The sequence below is a fragment of the Trematosphaeria pertusa genome (genome assembly GCF_010094035.1).
Source record: "Trematosphaeria pertusa strain CBS 122368 unplaced genomic scaffold BU26scaffold_3, whole genome shotgun sequence".
Lineage (NCBI taxonomy): Eukaryota > Fungi > Ascomycota > Dothideomycetes > Pleosporales > Trematosphaeriaceae > Trematosphaeria > Trematosphaeria pertusa.
In genome coordinates, this window is record NW_022987214.1 from 1,461,893 (window position 1) to 1,480,815 (window position 18,923).

The window sequence follows — 18,923 nt, forward strand, 5'->3', positions numbered from 1 at the left end:
ATGGAAGACTTAACTATTGACGCCGCCGGGGCTGTGGCTCGATGACAACACTCGTCTCCGTAGGCTTCTCGAATCTTCAATTCAACATTCGTGATTCGCTACTCATTCTTGGATAGCCAATTCCTCGGCACCGAACGCTTCTTGAAGGGGGACATTCTAATGCAATGGGGCCCCTGCTCAGCTCACTTCGAGATTCTCGCATAAGAGCCTCAGTTTTGCCCGAGGCTCCCAGCTCCAAAACCTCCCCTCTCTCAGTCTGCATTCATGTCTTATACCCCTGATCTTCATTTCATCTAATGCTTCACATTCTCCCGTCGTTAAGCCACTCTGCTTTTCCAGACCCGCTGAGATCACACCCTGCCCATTCCAAGGTTCCCAATGGCCTTAACAATCAATTCGGTCGAGAACTTGACGTTCACCCCCATTAGTGGGCAGCCACGTCGACGAAGCTGCTCCGCTTCGCCTTCTGGAGCGCTTTCAGAACCACGGCCTGTCAAGAGAAGACGCACTCTCTCTTTCTTTCCTGGGGGTACCCCATCTTCGGAGAGCAGCGATGACTGTGACCGGCCTATGAGGACGCCGCGGGACCGGATTTCTTCAATCTTCAATTTTCGTTTCTTCTCTTTCCCGAAATCGACTCGTAGGAGTACCGTGTACGAGAAGATGCCGGAGACCACCATGGAGAGCAGCCAGCAAGCAAGACAGGATGGGGCATGTTCTCAGCAATGGTCATCACGTTCACAAACCAACGGTCAATCAGACTTAGTGCAAGAGGGCCCAAGGAAGGCATCATTGCCCGAAAAGTTCAAGGAATTTTTTGGACTAGGTCGCAAAGATTCCGGCTTTAACGACAGCACACTCGGCACACCTACCGGGATCAATTGTAACCCTCACACGCAGGGCGAAATCGATTATTACGCTTCCACCCTCGAGTACACTCCAGATCTCGAACGTTATGCTATACAAGGCGAGCTGCGCTTCGAGAAAGAGAGTATAGACGCCTTGGAAACCTTCGATGGACCTAGCAATTACTACCGCGCCGAAGCGTACCACAAGCGCCTATGCTCCGTGCAGCGACGAAGTCCCTACTGTGATCGCCCGGATGAAGACCCCGAGCATCCGCCAACTCCTACTCCCCAGACCAACGCTGATGCGGGAGTCCTCGACGAGCCCAATCGTTGGCAGCACTTGAGTGGATACAGTCCCGAACCGGCCCAGAAACGGAACCGCATTGGCTCCTTACGCAACTTCGTCAGGTTAAAGACATTGCGGAAACCGAATCCCAAAGCCGTTGGACTATCCCGCAAGGTCTCCAACGCTGAATCCATAATCTCCACTACCGCGTTTTCGAGCGACCCGCATCCCTTCGGCGTCGAACCGGATCTACGACTCCCCCACATCAACGAGCTTGGCTTGCTTCCCTCCATAGAAGCGCCCTCTGTTGAGCACTCTTCACAAATCCCGCATCCAAACTTCACATACACCAATAGCGCAACATCGTCCACGGTCGCGTTGCATACTCTATCAAGCAACGTCTCTAATTACCATTCTCCTCCCTTGTCGTACCAAGCGTCCCCAGCCGCCTCTTCGCACGCACTTCGCCAGAACTTCTCCACCCAATCGTCCGCGCTCCCATCAACAAATCCAACATATCTCGCACCTCAACCAGCCAGCTTTTCCCTCATGCCTACATCAGCGCACCATGGGCCCACGCACTCCGGACCTTCCCCTCTGCCCCCGGCTCGCGGCACGCCGGCACAGTCGCTCGTCCCATCGGATGCAACGCAGCGCACGGCCGTGGACGATGCATCCGGTCATCAGAGCTTGGAGTTGAGGCGCACCGCAGACACTGAGCAACTTGCGCTCGCGCTGCAGAGTTTTCAGATCACTGGAGACGCAACCTTGGGCTGGGATGACGCCGAAGACCTCGAGATGTGCGACGAGGAGGAATGTGCAACAAATGGTGAGTGCTGTGCTATGCGGGGCAGGAGCCGGGTGAGGCGGCGAAACGGTTAGGCTCGGGTAAGTTGCTGTTGGCTTTTGTGGGAGTCGTCCTGCCGCTGCGATGGATCTTTCTTGCGGTGGCTTTTGGCGTTGCGGCGTCAAGGGAGTGTTTTGTGCTCGCAGACATTTACACCCACACGCACACGTACCATATACAACAGCGGCCCCCTCGCATTATCCTTCCATCTCTAATGCCTAATACGTAATATAGTAATAATAATAATGTCCGTAATGTTTAAATGAAGAACTTAGCTATTGGATCTCCTTTCCCTCTCTAGTCTCACTGCGTGATACGCTAGGGAGAGCAACGGAGTACCCGGTCCCGCTATGGTGACACCAGGAAGGGAAGCTTCGACGTCCTGTCTCACGAACCGTTCGGATCATCCTGCTAGACGTGGCTATTGTGGTGAACCTTATGGGATCGTTTAGGCGGTGGATTGAACGCCCTGTCCAGCCGGCATGATACTGATGTATCTAGTCAAGGGAGTTGAGTAGACACACAGTCAGGTGGTGCTATAGCATAGATAATAGCTCAGGCATGCCGTACAAGCTGTTCGGGTGATACCCGAGAGGGGGAGCAGCCGAAGGTAAGTAGAGAAAACGAAGCCGGAGTACACCACACCACAGCAAGTACGACAGGACAGTTTACGACTTTCCGCAGCAACAGCCGCCCCCAGAGCTGCCATTACAACCACCAACCGATTATCTATCCAGTGTGACATGCCAGCCTAGCCTAGCCAACCTGATGCTTTTGCCCTGCCATGGGGGGAAGAATAAGAAGAACTGAATACCTCAGATCGCCCTTCGCTCGTACGCCATTCCATTAAATCCGTACGTGTCAAGAATATTTGTCTCCCGAGGAGAAACCCCTCCCAAACAGTGGCCACGATGGCCTGTGTAATGTCATGAGGTTATGAATGAAAAGGACCGGCAATCCCAAGTGGGGTATATCCTCCTCACATGCCGAAGGGACTGGATGTGCCAAAAGCGCTATGCAAAATGCAGACTAGATCGAAAGAGGAGAAAAGCGAACGCCGGGAAGGTTAAGGAGGATGCCGCGTGCTTCCTCAAAGGGGTGGGCCTATGAGGAGGCATACGGCAGGTGCCGGGTGTGCGGACCGACATCCTCAATTTTACAAGAGGGCGAATCCGGCAAAGACACCGGCGAAGACAACGGCCATGCCATAGCCCGCCGAAAGGTCGAGCATGGCCGGGGCAGCGCCAGGTTCGCTGGTGGAAGTGGCGCCGAGAAGACCGGTCACGGGTATCGAGGAGTCGGCGGCGGTCTGGCTAGCGGTGGCAGACATTGTGGTGGACGAGGCTGTCGCGTTGGGCTTCTTGGGATCTTGGGCTCCGCAGGGGTGGTTGGCTCTGCAAAGTATGAGTAGGGAGTCCTTTATGGGAGGATATACGGGACACTTGCCGGCAGTCGTAGCCGCAGGTGTTGTCACCGTTGCAGTTGTTGACGCATTCGATGACCCACTCAGTGCAGATGTAGTATGGGAGAGTTAGGGTGTATTGGGTGACGTTTGGAGCGGTGCCGTCGTCGCAGACGCAGGAGTAGGTGAGGGCGTCCTGTGCCGGAAGTGTTAGCGTATGTACACCAAGAAAGGGTGGGTAACGGAAGGTGTGGTGTGTAGATGGGGAAGGCGCGAGGTGTTGTGCACCTGCCGAACCCTCTACACCAAACACGTGTCCCCCGTATGTGCCAAAGGTGTCGAAGGGTATCTCGTACCGGATCGCAGTCGTTCGAGACAGTGTTCATGGTTGTGACGCCTGGCTGCTGGAGGCAGATGAGCGGGCATACAGCCTTCTGGTCGTCGCACCACTTGTCTGAGAGAGTGTCAGCGCGCTCTTCTGAAGAATGTTCATAGCCCACGCACCTCTCAGCGATTGGTCGACATTCTCCGGGTCGATTGTGTACGGGTAGTTGTTTTGCTCCGAGTCCTGGGCTGCCGAGAAGCCGGCGAAGGCGAGCAGGCTGAGAGCGAAGATGGACCGCATGTTGGTTGATGTGATGGGGTTGTGTGCTGGGATGGAGTGATGTCTGAGTAGAGTCAGCCCTATATGTCCGTCGGAGGAGAGGTCCAGCGCCGTGTGGTGATGGCTGGCTGGGGAATGATGCAGGAGGAATGCACTCACTGCTATTTCGGTCCGGGAGCAGACGAGACGGATGGGTATTACAAGAGTGTACAGATAGCGACTGATGGAAGCAAAATGAATATATCCAAGAAGAAAAAAGGCCGTCTCGAGAATGGTCTCTCTCCCCCAGCGAACGTGAATGGCAGAGGGAGGAAGCGCCCGGGGAAGGAGGATTGATAAAGATGCAAAGCTGCAGCACGGACTCTGCACGCTTCGCCTAGTCTGGCGCCGCGCGGAGCCTGGAATGAACCAGCCACCAATTGCTCGCCATCTTCCGGCCGTGCTCACCGTCTGCAATGTGTCGATGCATGAGTGTCCGCCCGAGGTGTGGGAGCTTACGTCGCCGCCGGCCTCTGCGGGCAGGTTATCGTGCGGTTGGGAGCACCACGGTCTCAAAATGATGCAGACAAGCTCCAGCTCGTGCAAGGGTGTGCAGCGAACAGGCCACCGCGGTCTCGCGCAACCGGCCACTCAGGCGGCGTGGAGGCGAGCCCCCGGGCCACCAATACTCAGGGTTCACGTCGTTCGCCGCGGGTGTTTCCCGATGATCGACGATATTTCATTTTGGTGGTGCTGCCAAACTGCTCTATTGTCTCCTTCACTTCTGACGACACTAGGCTATCTCGCATGCCGCGTCTGCACCTCACTTTCCACATCGACCGCCCCTCGCGTTGACAAAAAGGAACCGCTTGTCCGCTGCGCGCTACCCCGCCCGCTAGATGGATGGAGTCTGCGGGCTCTCAAGCTGTCAACCGCCTGTCGCCCTCCCCAGCCCGTGGTGATGTGGGCCCGTCCGCCACGCTCCGCCCGGAGCGCAACAGCATCGTGCCGCCCTACTGGCAGCGGCAGGACCGGAACGACAGTCGTCTGAGCTGGAATTCGGTGGAGAACGGCTCTCGTCCGACGCCGATACGGCTCGAAGACCACACCGACGAGGGCTCGGAGCAGTGCAAAGCGCTCTGGGCGAAACATGTCTCCATAGAAGATTACGTGATTGTGAGTGGCACCGCGCCCGGCTTGGGGGCCTACGTCGTCTGGAACATCACCGTCGAGACCCTGGATGTGAGTTTAATATTTGAGCCCCAGCATCAGCGCAGTAGTCTTCATCTATATGGCCCCCCAATGGAGGCCCCGACTAACACACCCTAGGGAGGTCCCATGAAGATCATCAAGAGGTGCGTTGACCAAGCCGTTCACATGAAACTCTGCATACAGTACTCACTCGGCCCCAGATACTCTGAATTCGAAAGCCTGCACCACAAGCTGGTCACAACGTTCCCCCATGCAGTGGGCTCCATCCCGCCACTGCCACCCAAGTCCGTCGTCTGTAAGTCACCAGCCCGCCCGCACTACCGCTCACCCCACCTTCCCCATCGGCCGTCGTCAGATATTGATGTTGCCAAATAGCGCGCTTCCGCCCGAGGTTTCTAGAAAGACGCAGAATCGGCCTCTCCTACTTCCTGAAGTGCGTCCCGGCCATCTGTTTCCATGGCACTAGCGTATATCGGTCTGACTATTTTTAGTTGCATATTGCTCAACCCGGAGTTTGCGGGCTCGCCAGTCCTCAAGGAGTTTTTGTTCTCATAACAATGTAATGCCCTTCTCACGCTGTACATATTCACGAATTTGCCTCCTCCGGCCGAGTTTGGGGATACGATTTCTTGGACATATTTGACGCCGACTCCGGTCTCTTTACGAACCCCTTCGGATCCAGCACATCGCGCTCCACAGTCTCGGTCACATCTCATCCAACTTGACCGTCACACTGCGGCCGAGCAGTAGTTGAAGACCCTTGGATGTCCTGCCAGCCGTAATAGCCCGCGGGCTCGACGGGTTGCTTCATGACGAAGAGCTGTGGACTGACTCGATATCACTTGGATGCGCTTCCTTCTGAAGACATGCTTCAAGGGCGTCAGGATCTGAGCCCAGCACAGATTGATACATAATATCTAATGAATTCAAAGCACGCTCGCCAGTCGCAGAAGCTGTACGTGCTCGTGAAGAGGTGTTCGTATCAGCCATGACGTTGGGCCCGTGAAAATTCATTGGAGGTCAGGGCAGCTCTTTAGGTCACGATTGGCTCTCATTCACCGTGGCGTTGCACTATTTCTGGGAATGCCCGAAATCCCTCGTTTCCCATTCGCTAGAATTTATCGCAACTGGATCTGCGAACTACCGCAACCTGGGCACGATTTTACACAGTTTATTCAAAGTCTGGTTGCGATTGTGGAGTTCTGCCGCCCTCAGCAACGTATACACATGCAGCTCGCCTCTGGAAGCAGCAGCCCAGACGAGACTTGACCACCCCCTAACGGTCGCGCATTCCCTTCCCCAAGCCCCTCGCGACTTTCAATGGGCATCCCTCAAGCGCAATAACTGAAAATGCGCCTGCGAGATGCTCAAAACAATGGCTAATCTGATCCGGCCCTCTTCTGAGCGGCGAGCGACGAGGCGCAAGAAGTCAGCGTCCCCCGCCGCAGGCGACGGGGTCGAGAACTCCACCCACCACGGCGCCGTCTCGACGCGCCGCACCTCGCGCTCCACGCCGCTGCTGTCCCTGGGCGACGGCAAGCCCGCGAAGCCTCATACCCAGCCGCCGGCGAAGGCTGCTGCACCGCTGGCCCGCAGCTCCAGAAAGCGGCCAGCCTCCGAGCTCGCTGACGCGACCCCCGACACGAGACCCCCGACCAAAGTCACAGTTACACAACCACATGGCGAGCTACTCCGGATCACAAATGGGGTGCCGAAACGGCTGGGCATCGAGGCCGACGATGTGCCCTCTGGTGCCTCAACACCCAGGCCGAATGGCGCCGGCCGGCTCAGCGTCCCTGCGCCGTCGACGGGCACACGACAGGCGCAGGATCAGCGAAGTCTGAGGAGCAAGGACGGCGGATCGCGGCTGAAGAGCGATCTTGCCATATACTTCTCGTGCTATGACGATATCATTGCGGGCGTGCCGAAGCCGCCAGGTACGTTCTTGTAGTCTGCATGTCGGGTGTTGCCTAACATTCGCACAGAGTTTCTCGACTTCGACACGCCCATATACATCGTAGACGAGCCGCTCAAGAACCCCAAACCACCAGAACCGACCTCGCCCGAAGTATCCCGCAAATCAGCGAGTCCAACCCGATCACGGAAACCGCGAGCTCACACTCCGCGGAAACCTTCCAATCCCTCAATACCGCCCTCACAGTCCTCTACCTCTTACCGACCCGTCGACTACTCCACCATAGCAAAGCATCTCCCCAATGACGATGGAGATCCCCTCACCGACTCGGTATACTTCACACAGCATCGACGAGCAGAGCGGAAGGAGAAGCAGCTCCGCAACATCGAGAAGGAGCGGGCGATGCACGAAAAGGTGCAACTCGAGCGCCTCCTTGATGGCCTCCAAGGGCCTGACTGGCTGAAAGTGATGGGCATAACCGGCGTCACGGACGGCGAGCGGAAAGACTGGGAGCCCAAGCGGGACTACTTCGTCAAGGAGGTGGAGGCATTGGTGGATAAGTTTCGCATGTGGAAAGAGCAGGAGAAGCGGCTGCGGGCTGAGAAGGAAGCCGCCCGGGCGGCTGACGAGGAGGATGAAGAAGAAGACGAGGATGAAGAGGAGTCCGACGAGGATGCGAAGATCAATGGCAAGGTGTCTGTTAAACCCGAGCCGCGTCCGAAAGAGCCCGAGCCACCGAAACCTCGTAGACCGCCTCGACCACACGGCTTCCTACTCCCTTATGTACCCCCAGAACCCGCCGTACCGTTCACTTCGTTCTATTCGAAACCGCACCTGCGAGCCGCAGCGTTAGGGAAGCACCGCCATGGACGCAATATTACAGCTTTCGGAGAGCCAATACCAGACTTCGAAGAGCATGAATTCTCGATACCAGAAGACTTTGTCACTCCAGACTTCATACGAGACAATGCGCGGAAGAGAAGACGGCAGAAGCGTGAGAGCGGTGTGAAGTCATGAGGGAGTCCTGTATGACTTTACAGCACACTCTACTAGCTCCACATGGAGCATGTACCGCTCTGTCCTCGCCGCAGAGTTCGTTCCGCCCAGAAAGCAAAAAAGGGTGCCGGTTTCATATTCTCCGCCGCACCCAGCGCGTCTCGCGATGCTCGAACGGAGCCCTCAGTGCGGTGCAGTATTTCTTCTTCATTCCAGCCTTTCCCATCTTACCTATACCCTTCCTTATCTCAAATCTCTGGAAAGGCACGTTTCTTGGCTCTTACGGACGGCGAACATCTTGCATGGCTCACAGGGCCGCTTGTGCAGCAGGCTGGGTTATTGGGAGTATTGTATAGTACTAGGCACTTAGCGCGATGAAAAGCTTGTCTTCATTCATTATTCCTCGCGCTGTATTAATGGAATGCGTCGTGTCGTTCTCCGCCATGCTAGAAACTGTTGGTGTTGTATCTGTTGTTACCGTGTGCGGAGATAGCCTTTTGGCGCAAACCTCAGTTCCTTCGTACTTCTCCTCGCGAGGCGCTGAAGCTTCAAACTTGAGCCGTACGTATACCACTCGAGCCATACATCGCCATCGTACTAGCCTTGCAAATCTCGTCATTCGCCGCTCGCTCCTCACGCTGGGGTTGGAGCCCGATGGCCCACGACTCCGATTGCATGGCGCGGGTATGCAAACGCACAACCTCTGAATCACCCCCGGCGGTCAAGACTGCAGTCCCGTACTAGTTTCCGTTCTCGCATCTAGCACCTCGCGTTTACCTAGTACTCAGCTAAGGGGATGAGGGTATATAAACCCTCCCTTCCTTCCGGCCGCCTCGGGGCTTCTTCTTCACACTTCCCGCCCGCATTTTGTTCTCTAAAGTGACCGTGCCGCCGATCTATGGAGCCCAGCTGTAGATCCACTTGCTCGATGCTAAAATCAAGTTGACGAGAGACACATGCGAGCTTCTGGGCTTTCTTTCTCGACGTACACCAAAAACGCCGGTCGGTTCTACCGATGCTGCCGTGCCTGTTGGAAACAATCCGAGTTGGGGAACATAGGCTGGACTGGAGCTCCTGCCTCGTTTTCGCCTGGAGAGTAAAACCGACGATCAATGTCTGGTTAGTGGATGGTGGACTTGGAATTGGGGTTCGGAGAATGAGGCTGAGATTGTCTGCTCCTGGATATATCAAAACGCATTCGGGTATCGTGACATGCCTCCGCGCTTGTCTAAAATTCCGCACCCTGTGCGGATATGAGGTCCTGTCGCTCTGTCCTTCTCGTCTCTTGGAAGGACAAAACCGTCGATAGTAACCTGTCATGGGGGGATTGGGGTTCGCAGAACAGCGCTGAGACCTCATCGGCTCTCCCCGCACCAACAAAAAAGACACTGGGAACTACCGCCATGTCTCCGCGCTGGTCTGGAAGTTTGATTTCGACGTTGACATGCGTTCTGCCGCTCTGGCGTTCTCCTCTCCAGAATGCCCAAAAACGATAATGATAACTCGTCATGGGGGGATTTGGGATTCGCAGAACAGCGCCGAGACTTACTTCGTCCCCTCTTTCCACATAAAAAAGAAGACATTAGGGAATACCGCCATGCCTCCGCGCTGGTCTGGAAGTTCCCACTTCATCTTGATATGCGTTCTGCCGCTTCGTCCTTCTCCTTCTCCTCTCTCGGAAGAGCAAACGCATTCCAAGGTCACCAACATGGAGAGTTTAGCCTCTGGACTAGACATTTCGCGAAGTCTACCTCTTATACTTATCTTGTCCTTCCCTTCCTCCTTTCCTCCTTCTCGACTCGGCGGCGTTCCTTTCCGGGATTCTAAATGGGTTTGGAATCCGCGTATGTGTGCGAGCCAGACTGGAAGGGCAAGAGTTCGAGTTCTACCTCTGATGGGGTGGGTTGCGGTGGCTGTGTGGCAAGTTCGGCACGGATTTAAAACAAAGACGACGCAGACCCTCGAAATGGAGACGGCAGGCGGGAGTTGAAAAATGCGGGAGTGGAGGCTCATGGCGTGCGGAAGTTTGGGTGTCTGCGTCGGACACAGCAAAAGGAGAAGGGTATGGGGCGGGAGAGTGGAATCTAGTTGGACTGCGTCCTATGTCTGGCGGTGCTGGGGCGTCGACCGCGAGATCTGTTAACGAGCTGCGATGTGGATGTCTCTTGGACTTGCGATCCGGCACTTCACTTCGAATATCAACGCCGGAACCCATTAGCCGAGAGTGAAATGGTTCTTTTTACGGCCCAGAATCCAAGCCTTGATTAGTCTATGCCTCCTGCCTGGGTTTACCGCAGCATCGCCAAAACTAAAATTAACGCTTGCAAGAATATATGGAATGACTTCATGGACGCAGCTCGGAAACGCCGGGAACGCAACAACGCTATAGATAGCGAGGATGACTCATGTGGAACCCAATCCATCTTCCGCGTTCGAAAGATCACTTGTCCAAAAGCTCGACGGTTGTAAGGTTATGGCTCTGCTCCTCCTCTCTTCTTTTACCTCTTCCATTATCGCTGGCCTCAAATGGACATCCCGAACGGTTGGCTTCATAAGCGAAATCTTCAGGAAGTATGGCTCCGAGTCCGCTTTCCCGCCAGCGCGAAGACCGTGGAGTCTAAAATGTACGCGATAAAACTCATATGCTAGGGATCTTCTCTCACTGGGTGAGACGTCAAAAACAAGATTGACACTGAAGTATGTCCTTGCTCCTGCTCGGGGCTCCAAAAAGTTTCTCAAGCGTTTTCATGGTTTGGGGTCGGGGCTGCTACGTCGACGTTGCTATCGCCAAAGTACCTGGAAGCCGAATTGTAAATGGATACCGGTCTACTGGATTCCGTGTCCTCCCCCGACTTTATTATCATGGGCTATGACAAAGTTTTACTGGAAAAGCTTCATGTGGCGGTGGTCTCCTTGCTCCTAGGAGCTCGCCTCAAGCACTCCAAAACTTTTTCACCAACAGGCGATGGTTTCTCCAAAATGTGGTTCCCGGGCCAATTATGGATTCCCTTCTGCTCTCCCCGTCCGCTATTGCAGTCCTCCCCTCTACTCCTACAGCCTTTGTCGCATTCTTCTCTAAAGCGCATCCAAAATTTCTATATGGCGCCGTCCTCCTCCCTTGCCCAACCTCCAAACCCCCTCTTATCTAAAGACCGAGATAGCAGTACCTCTGAGCGTGTCCGCCTGCCTCCGTCTTGACAGAGCACAAATCACATCGGTGGACTAAAACGGCTTGATCACTTCTCCCTCCCAAAACACATGATCAGGGACGACATGAGGTTCGTGTTCCGTTTCCACTGAAACCCGCGCTCTTCGTTCCCTAAGAAAACGCTCAACAAGCGTCATGGCTCTTTCCTCTTTCCTTTCCGGTCGAGAATCTAAAAGAGAGCTCGGCTGTTCTCATGGTTCGGTCTCGCTTTCTGGAGTGCTTGATTTCTAGATATCAAGCTTTGGGGCTTCGTGCCTCGTTTCTCACTTTAGGTCAGCGATAGGCCGAAAGCTTCAGCATTCCAGTCTATGGTTCTGCGCTACGTTGCGGCTTTATGAGTGTATCCGAACTCAAACCCAAATGGCGCTGTGCTGAACACATGCGTCGGCGCCTTGCTCCTTCGTAGCCAACACTTCCTCATCAAAATGGTCACTACCCGTTCTATGTGTCCCTTGCTGCGCTTTCCTAGTAAACTCTCGCCAGCTTGCTATGCGAGCGGAACAGCCGCTCCACAGCTCATCGAAGGTTCGTTCAATGCCGCTGGTTCCGCAGTCGCCGCTCGAGCCCAAAAATATCCTGGAGATGACAGATGGTATCAGACTTGCGAGCTTTCCTCGTCGCATTTGACCGAGGGGTAGAAGTAAAGTAGGCATGGTCTTCCCTTTGCAAAATGGTCACAGCCGAACTTGGACTATGCCAAAGAGCTCTCAATACTGCATCTGGCAGGATCCAAGGATTCAGTCACTGCTCCTATGTCTTGCTGAGGTCTTTCTTCTCTAAAACAGGAGTTTATAAACCATCATGTGGCAGTCCGGGGCTCCTTGAAACACGAGGTTTTTGCCTAAGGGACTTGCGCTGCTACAGTTTGCAGCATATCGCCTTATGATCTGGACTCGGTTTCCCTTGCAAAAAAAAAAAAAAAAAAAGCCTGGGACATGGATAGAGCATGGACTTTTGGGGCCCGCCTCTGCAGACAGTCTAATCACAAGAAAGCTTCTCCGTCGCATTGGGGCTGCCCTGCGCGGTCTGCGTCCACGTTGAATCTAGAGTGCCTTGCCGTCGGCGCCATATCCGAACATCCCTTAGCCTAAAATTTGGAGGACTGCTTCGTCACTGCGGAAGTATTCTCTCCTGAAGAAAACTCGATGCGCTTGAGATCCATGCGGCTTTTCTGTGTTCTCCATAAGTACGGCACAAGGAATTCACGGCGCCGTGGCTGGTTCTCCTTCCAAATGTATATGTGAAGATGCCATCAACACCGCTGGCCCGCCCCCTTCGTCTCCTAATTCCATAACCATGGGATTAAAACTCAGAGTGAAACGAGATATGCCCGCGCTGCGCCTGGTACGGGAGATCATAACAAGAAAGGCATGAAGGAAACATCCTCTCTTCAAGTCTCGCGCGTACGCTTTCATCTGCTCCGAAAAATGGTTATGACCATTCTTATGGCCTTATAGATCCCTCCGTGTTCTGTACGAGAAAGCAGCGTTGAGAAAGAGAATGGCTTCAGCGAGGAGATTTCTCGCCTTTGCTGGTGCTATAAAGGGATGAACAAGATACGAAGGCGTCCTTTCGAGACCAGGGTCTTCTTTTACTCTTCCGTCTCTGCCATCTTTCACTCCTAAAAAGAAAGGTGAATGAGCGCATGCTGCGAAACTGCTGAAAACTACTCGATGAAGCTGCATGTCGCTGGCAGGGCTTTGGGGATACAAGCCAAAAAGGTCTCGAAGTATTATCGATGGGTCCGACTCCGTCTCTCCCTCCAAACCTTGGAACCAAGATCCATGTTCCATCTGATCGGACTCCTTACCCTAGATCAAAAAAGACGATCCCATGCAACCGTCACTTTGACCTAGACAAAGCGAGATTGTATCAAAAATCTGGCCGCTACCACGAGATGCTCTTCCCTCAGATGTCTACAGTCCCAATTCGAAATGCTGGTGGGAATGACGAAATGGAACGAGAACTCTCTTCTCTCGAGCCTAGTCATCAAATGCAGTGGAATGCAGCGCCATGGCTTTTGCTCCAAAACCATATACGCTCTATCCATGCTGGGTCCGAGCTGAAAAACCTCCACCTCTCGCTTCAAAAGCTACGAAAGGGCAGAGTATGTTCCTGGCTCCGGCATCTTAATCAAATACTCCAAAACTTTCAGCATTTCGTATCACGTCCCGCCTTTGACTCACTCTAAGCCAGTATATCATCTCTAGACCGGCACTTCCTCTAGAAGGCTTTGAGAGGGGATATGAGACCAAAGAACTATTCGCCGTACGGCATGGGCGGGCTTTCGCCCTGGCGACTCAGTCTTTCTGGCTCCCGCGATTAGTATACTTCGTCCTCCTCTACAATGATCTGTGTCTCAGGGCAGTCCCGCTGTGTTTCTCCTCTTTTCGAGGAGCCCCTTGGACGAAGTTACATATTTCCTTCCAGAGGGCACCGAAGTAGACCACTAAAGATGGTCGAGAGTTTTGGTATGCCCTGGTTGGGGTCCCGCGCGGAAGCCACTCCCGAGCTGTGGGTCTGCGAAAACTGTGTCATGTATGTTGTATGCGCTCATCACAAAGGCCAACAAGGGCAACCACACTTCCACCACGTCGAACTTCTCAAATCGAGAGATTGGGGAAATGTCTTCAACTTGGTGGCTGCACGTACGTGGAAGGAATGGTGAATGGCGTCGCATCCCGGCAGACGGGAGGATAGATCGCCAGCTCGAGCGGCTAGCATTCATCAAATCGCAGGCGTACATTTTGCACCTCAAAGAAGATGATAGATCAAAATGCCAGACCCGGGCAATAATCGCACCATACATCGCTACTTCTCGCGCGAATATTGATCTGGTTGAAGCGCCGAACGGTACATGTCGGACATCATTTTCACGTCACAATTGTAGAGGGCGTCGCCCACCTAAGATATTTCTGGAAATCGTACCATGTTTGGAGTCCTTTGCGTATTTTCTAGAAATGAAGAATGGTGTTATCGAGTCTGCGGGCCGGAGTACAGTACTTAGCTCGATCCATAATTTGGGGGGGGCCAAGGATTGTAAGCACCATGAACCCAGGAACTGATGGGACCAGGGTGACGAGGCGCACGTCCCTTGCTATGTGAGTAAGAACCTGATATCGAGAAGGGCTTGAAATAGTCGCATCTCGGATGATTTGTTTGATCATCGATCTTAGGGTGGAAGTTCTGCGAGTGGTACCCCGAGGAAACTTAGAAGTCCCGGGTGAAGGTCCGACGTAGCGACGAAGCAGTTTGGCTAGGATTGATAGCAAAGGATAAGGGGTATCATACATTCGTCTTGTTCCATCTACTCCGTATCCTCTCAAACTTTCGGCGCCGGCCCCATGCAAGTAACCAGTTCCTCCCCTTCGGTCAAGCTGTTACACCTCGCGGAATGCCAAATATTCTTTGTCATCGCCCTATCGAGCGTTTCTTTCGAATTCTCCCCATTGATCAGGCTCTCCTTCGCTCCAGCCTTTTCGTGGTGGTGGAAGAGTTCCGGATTGACACCGACGCACTTCAGAAACCCCTTGCAAAGTATGTGCAGCCAAACATCGAAGTCGGTCGATCCGTGGTCGTTGCGCTCGAGTAGTCTCTTCGCGGCTTGCGCAGTAATGGCGTATGCGAACGTGCACATAGGCTTTGTCGACCAGCCGATGATCCGCTTGTGCTGTGGGTCCTTGTTCATGCCCGACCAGAGACTCTCGAAGTATGGCGGCACAGAAGGGTCGTCCAAGATGACAGGCGGTGGCTTCTCCGCCATCTTATCCCCACAGTGTCCGAGCCAGAGTAAGTCCCAGGAGGTGCCGAAAGGAACGTCCTGGATCGCTGAGCCGACTTGCGATATAGCGGGCGAGTATCCTGTTAGGTTCCGTATACCCTGAGCGATTGGGGGCATGTGCTCGCGAGTAGCGATGTCCCAATCAACATCATCCTCTAATATCAAGGCAGTGGTGCGCGTCGCGGCGACATTGAGGACGTTGAGGTGCCCGAGCCAGGAGTAGGCGCCGTTCTCTCGGACCACCTCGTTGTGCTTCAGCCATTCTTCTTTAAGAGGGTCGGTATCCGCGTCGGTCCAGATCGGTTGAGGTGGGATCTCGATGGCCAGGCCTGTGTATCCGGCTGCCCTTAGAAGGCCTTCTTTCCGCCACTTCAACTTCTCCGGAACTTCGTTCGGAGCGACGGCTAGAATTGATTCGAACTATAACGCCAGCAGTTTAGCGCTCCTTTCTTGTTCAAGAAGAGCGACACTCACTCCAAGTGTGCTGTTTCCAGCAGTGTTGTCGCGCTGTCGCCAGGGCGTCCAACTTGGAAGACTATTAGGGCGAACATAACTCGCTAGAAAGAAGATATTGATGAGAAAAGCGAAAGCCACGCAGGCTTTGAAGCGAAACGAATGTTTGGAGAACATGGGAAACGGTACTCTAGATATGAAGGAACGAAGGCATCTGCGACAACTGGATAGTCAACAAAGCGGGGGTATAAGGTGACCCTGGGGAGCGAGGCTGAGCCGCCCTGGAGTATATGCTGCAACACTGTCGCTTGATTACTCTGAATTCATACTATCACGACAAGGGATAGGCGTGAGTGGACGCTACACGTAGCAGATCCTGATATGAGTTGGCTTGATTTTCTGACGTTATCGTCTTGGGACACACCTGCAGCGGTCTGGAACTCCGCTGAGGACTGCACCCGCATGCTACCAGCTCTCGTGCGACAAGCAATGCTCTGCATGACAGAAAAGAGTTAAAAGGAACACCTCAAATTAGCTGATTGTTCTGAAGTGTTTCCTGGAGATGCGCCGAGACTCAAGCGTCTCATCCGGAGCGGCTGGGAACGTGCCGTGGACGCCATGAAGATCCCACGGAAAGAGAATGTGCATGGAATCGCAAATATCGTTGGGGCGTAACCTAGAAATTAGAGGATCCAAGTCGTGAGGATCCTTGGTCGGTCCTTTTCTCTACTGGAGGGTTGCGATCAACAGACGGGCTAAGCGAAGGCGGCATGGTGTAGTGGCTCTTCTCGTGCGGGACTCGTTGAAACTTGCCTGCCACTGTAGGCAAGTTACGCCCTGTATCACTCTCGCGTAAGTCTTCTATATTGAGGCGGATCGCCGTCGCTGCATGATGCGTGGCTTTATAGATTGACGAAACGTGACGTAGGCTATGGGCAATACAGATTTCGATGCGCAAGGCTTCTCGTCGCGATGCCTGGTGAGGTGCAACCGGATGATGCTAGTGATGATCTCGGACGAGGCATGAAGGTGTTCAGGATGGATGAGTTCGATGGGCCGCTGGGGCGGGTAATTAGTGATTGCGCTAGTTTCATCTGGGTTTAGTGGAAATTCCTGCCCCCACGCCTTCCCTTGTCCACCCCGGACCTCAGCTTCTTTGCAGGATTATCAAAACGGCTATGCTTTCGTTGCGCACACGGAGTTCGCCTTGGAGGGCCTCGAGATCTTTCCAAAGCTTTGCTCACGTTCTACTGCTCGCGGACTCGTCTCTCCCCTACGAGCGTCCTGATGCACCGGCGGCCTATCCACGGAAGCATGGAATGCCTCGGGGCTTTCAGCATACAATGGAATAGACTGCGGAACGGTTTCCATGATGAGCTATTACACTACTGGATTAGCCCTCATCGACACCACGGGCGGTCAGCGAAATGTAGCGGAACAACATGAAGGAGGGGTTTTTCGTGCGAGAAGAGATGACGTTACAACAAGGTTAGTGGCACATGCACCAAGGTGGCACAGGGATATCCTATCCAAGCAGCTGGTATAAGGGAGACCCAATCCACTGGCTATCGCATATTGGCCGTGCGATTTTCGACGACGCAACAAAACCTCCTCCATGCTGTCATTTCACGATCCTAGAGACATGAGAGTCTTCCCTTTGGATACCAATCTGTTCCGACTTTTTTGTACGCAGACCCCAGCATTACATGACCGCAGGCATTAGCCCTACCTCCGCACTACTGGCACTCTCCATCTACGCCTCATGCCTTGAACACCACTCCCCGTCTTCGATATAGCACCGGAGGCGGACAGCCTGGGCGTGGGCCCAAGACAGACTCTGCAAGTTCGTGCAGAATTGACGATATGAGGGCGAGGATGACGAATAGAAGAGGTACTTCGATCATGTTGAGGGGATTTTCGAGCGACGCCTGGGTGGAGCGGATATGGAGCGCGGGAAGACCGAAGGTTGTTGAATCGACCCCAGAATCTACTGAGTGCGTAGCCGTTGAGGAAGCTTCTGGCGGTCTTCGATGGGCGATCGCAATTCGACTGGTGGGGTTGGCGGCTGGGTAAACATGTGCACCCTTTTATTTCCAGAAGCAAACAAAGGTGATAGTTTGATGCCTCAGAAAGTGCCAGCTTATAACGCAGAGCATCCAGAAAATGGAATGCGGAAGAAAACTGAAGAAAAGCGCAGAACGAGCTGCGACAGCTTCCCAGAATTTACACCATCATGTCTGGTCTTTCCCTGGATATTGAAAAACGCATGGCCGGTACCTTCGAGGAATTGCAATATTCAGGGAGGAGAAAGAACCGATCCGAATGACTGGCTTATACGGTGGTAAAGAGCTCCAAATTACGGAGTCCACGCTGTATCCTCATCGCCGCCGAGGGCCAAGTTCGGCGAAAGCACCAGACTGGGACCAAAGTCAGCGCACCGAAAACAACGACAGGTTGCAATCTCACCACACGGCACCCATAGCCTCGGCGACTTTCGTCTGCTCTTTCAGACTCGCGGTAAGCATGCCCAACACAGACTGGATTCTTTGGGATCGCAACTCGGATTCTTCACAATCGCAGTAGATCATCTCCTACCATAAATGTGTTAATGCTGGACCGGAAACAGGACTGAGCAACGCACCTCTAGCTCCGTCGGTTGGAGCGCCGAGAAGAGTCGATCCAAGCTTTTGTTGTATTCGCTTACGGCAAGGAGGACCTTTCCGCAGCTTTGGGAGAGTGCTGAGGGCCCAGGAGAGACCACGGAATCGTTACGGAGCCGCTGATCGATGCGTTTCGTGTCGGTAGGGCAGTTCTCTTCTAGGTTCGTAGACGCCTGTCTCATCTCCTTGCCTATAACATCCAACTTCTCCAGGATATGTGCCACCCAATCAAGGAGCGACTTTGATTCTAGGGAGGCGACCTGGGTTCGAAGGAACCGGAAGAGCTCGGATGCGACACCGAGGAGATAAGGGGACAGAAGGAGAAGCGCAACTAACGTCCCACAACCAAAGACGACATGGTCGATAACGGCTTGCAAGAAATAATTAATCGACCTGACGACCGCGTTCTGCGGTGCCACCCTTCTTAGCAACCATTGGACCAGAACCCAGGTGGTGAGAGCGCCGAGAGCACCAAACACGGTGCTCCCCAGAAACATGTCGACGAACGGGAAGAAGCGACGAACGAAAGAAAATGCAGGGACCGAATGGTGAGAAACGGCGGAAATACAAAATAGGTATATCTGCGGGGAAGCCACGCTGGTGAATGGAAAAGGCGGTGAGGCGAACAGGTGGCTCTGCAGTCCCACTTTAAGTCTCGCGTACCTACATGTGGGCATGCATCTAACAAACACCACGAGATGGTGTAGCAAACATTTTAGTTGAGATCAGAAT

General features: G+C 53.8%; 7 protein-coding genes across 7 annotated transcripts; 4 read left to right on the plus strand and 3 right to left on the minus strand.

Annotated features, from left to right (window-relative positions):
• Nucleotides 1-678: 678 nt before the first annotated feature.
• On the plus strand, nt 679-2,016 carry BU26DRAFT_560600 (uncharacterized protein; the record flags this gene model as incomplete). The annotated part of the gene is made up of 1 exon (XM_033832812.1): nt 679-2,016. One exon carries the CDS (start codon nt 679-681, stop codon nt 2,014-2,016), a length of 1,338 nt encoding a protein of 445 aa, XP_033688283.1.
• Nucleotides 2,017-3,137: 1,121 nt separating this feature from the next.
• On the minus strand, nt 3,138-4,008 carry BU26DRAFT_420343 (uncharacterized protein; the record flags this gene model as incomplete). The annotated part of the gene is made up of 4 exons (XM_033823356.1): nt 3,138-3,375; nt 3,422-3,579; nt 3,740-3,837; nt 3,888-4,008. The coding sequence occupies 4 exons, from the start codon at nt 4,006-4,008 to the stop codon at nt 3,138-3,140; spliced, it is 615 nt and encodes a 204-aa protein (XP_033688284.1).
• Nucleotides 4,009-4,869: 861 nt separating this feature from the next.
• Nucleotides 4,870-5,733, plus strand: BU26DRAFT_560602 (Phox-like protein; the record flags this gene model as incomplete). Its single annotated transcript, XM_033832813.1, has 5 exons — nt 4,870-5,208; nt 5,296-5,321; nt 5,379-5,473; nt 5,554-5,611; nt 5,670-5,733. 5 exons carry the CDS (start codon nt 4,870-4,872, stop codon nt 5,731-5,733), a joined length of 582 nt encoding a protein of 193 aa, XP_033688285.1.
• An 820-nt stretch (nt 5,734-6,553) lies between these two features.
• Nucleotides 6,554-8,110, plus strand: BU26DRAFT_501492 (uncharacterized protein; the record flags this gene model as incomplete). The annotated part of the gene is made up of 2 exons (XM_033826571.1): nt 6,554-7,115; nt 7,164-8,110. 2 exons carry the CDS (start codon nt 6,554-6,556, stop codon nt 8,108-8,110), a joined length of 1,509 nt encoding a protein of 502 aa, XP_033688286.1.
• Nucleotides 8,111-9,224: 1,114 nt separating this feature from the next.
• Nucleotides 9,225-10,223, plus strand: BU26DRAFT_219801 (uncharacterized protein). Its single transcript, XM_033820740.1, has one exon. The coding sequence runs from the start codon at nt 9,534-9,536 to the stop codon at nt 10,077-10,079; it is 546 nt and encodes a 181-aa protein (XP_033688287.1). The 5' UTR covers nt 9,225-9,533; the 3' UTR covers nt 10,080-10,223.
• Nucleotides 10,224-14,284: 4,061 nt separating this feature from the next.
• On the minus strand, nt 14,285-15,708 carry BU26DRAFT_588123 (glycosyltransferase family 25 protein; the record flags this gene model as incomplete). Its single annotated transcript, XM_033834707.1, has 2 exons — nt 14,285-15,498; nt 15,553-15,708. The coding sequence occupies 2 exons, from the start codon at nt 15,706-15,708 to the stop codon at nt 14,620-14,622; spliced, it is 1,035 nt and encodes a 344-aa protein (XP_033688288.1). The 3' UTR covers nt 14,285-14,619.
• Nucleotides 15,709-17,887: 2,179 nt separating this feature from the next.
• Nucleotides 17,888-18,688, minus strand: BU26DRAFT_560605 (uncharacterized protein; the record flags this gene model as incomplete). The annotated part of the gene is made up of 3 exons (XM_033832814.1): nt 17,888-17,948; nt 17,998-18,122; nt 18,173-18,688. 3 exons carry the CDS (start codon nt 18,686-18,688, stop codon nt 17,888-17,890), a joined length of 702 nt encoding a protein of 233 aa, XP_033688289.1.
• Nucleotides 18,689-18,923: the final 235 nt, after the last annotated feature.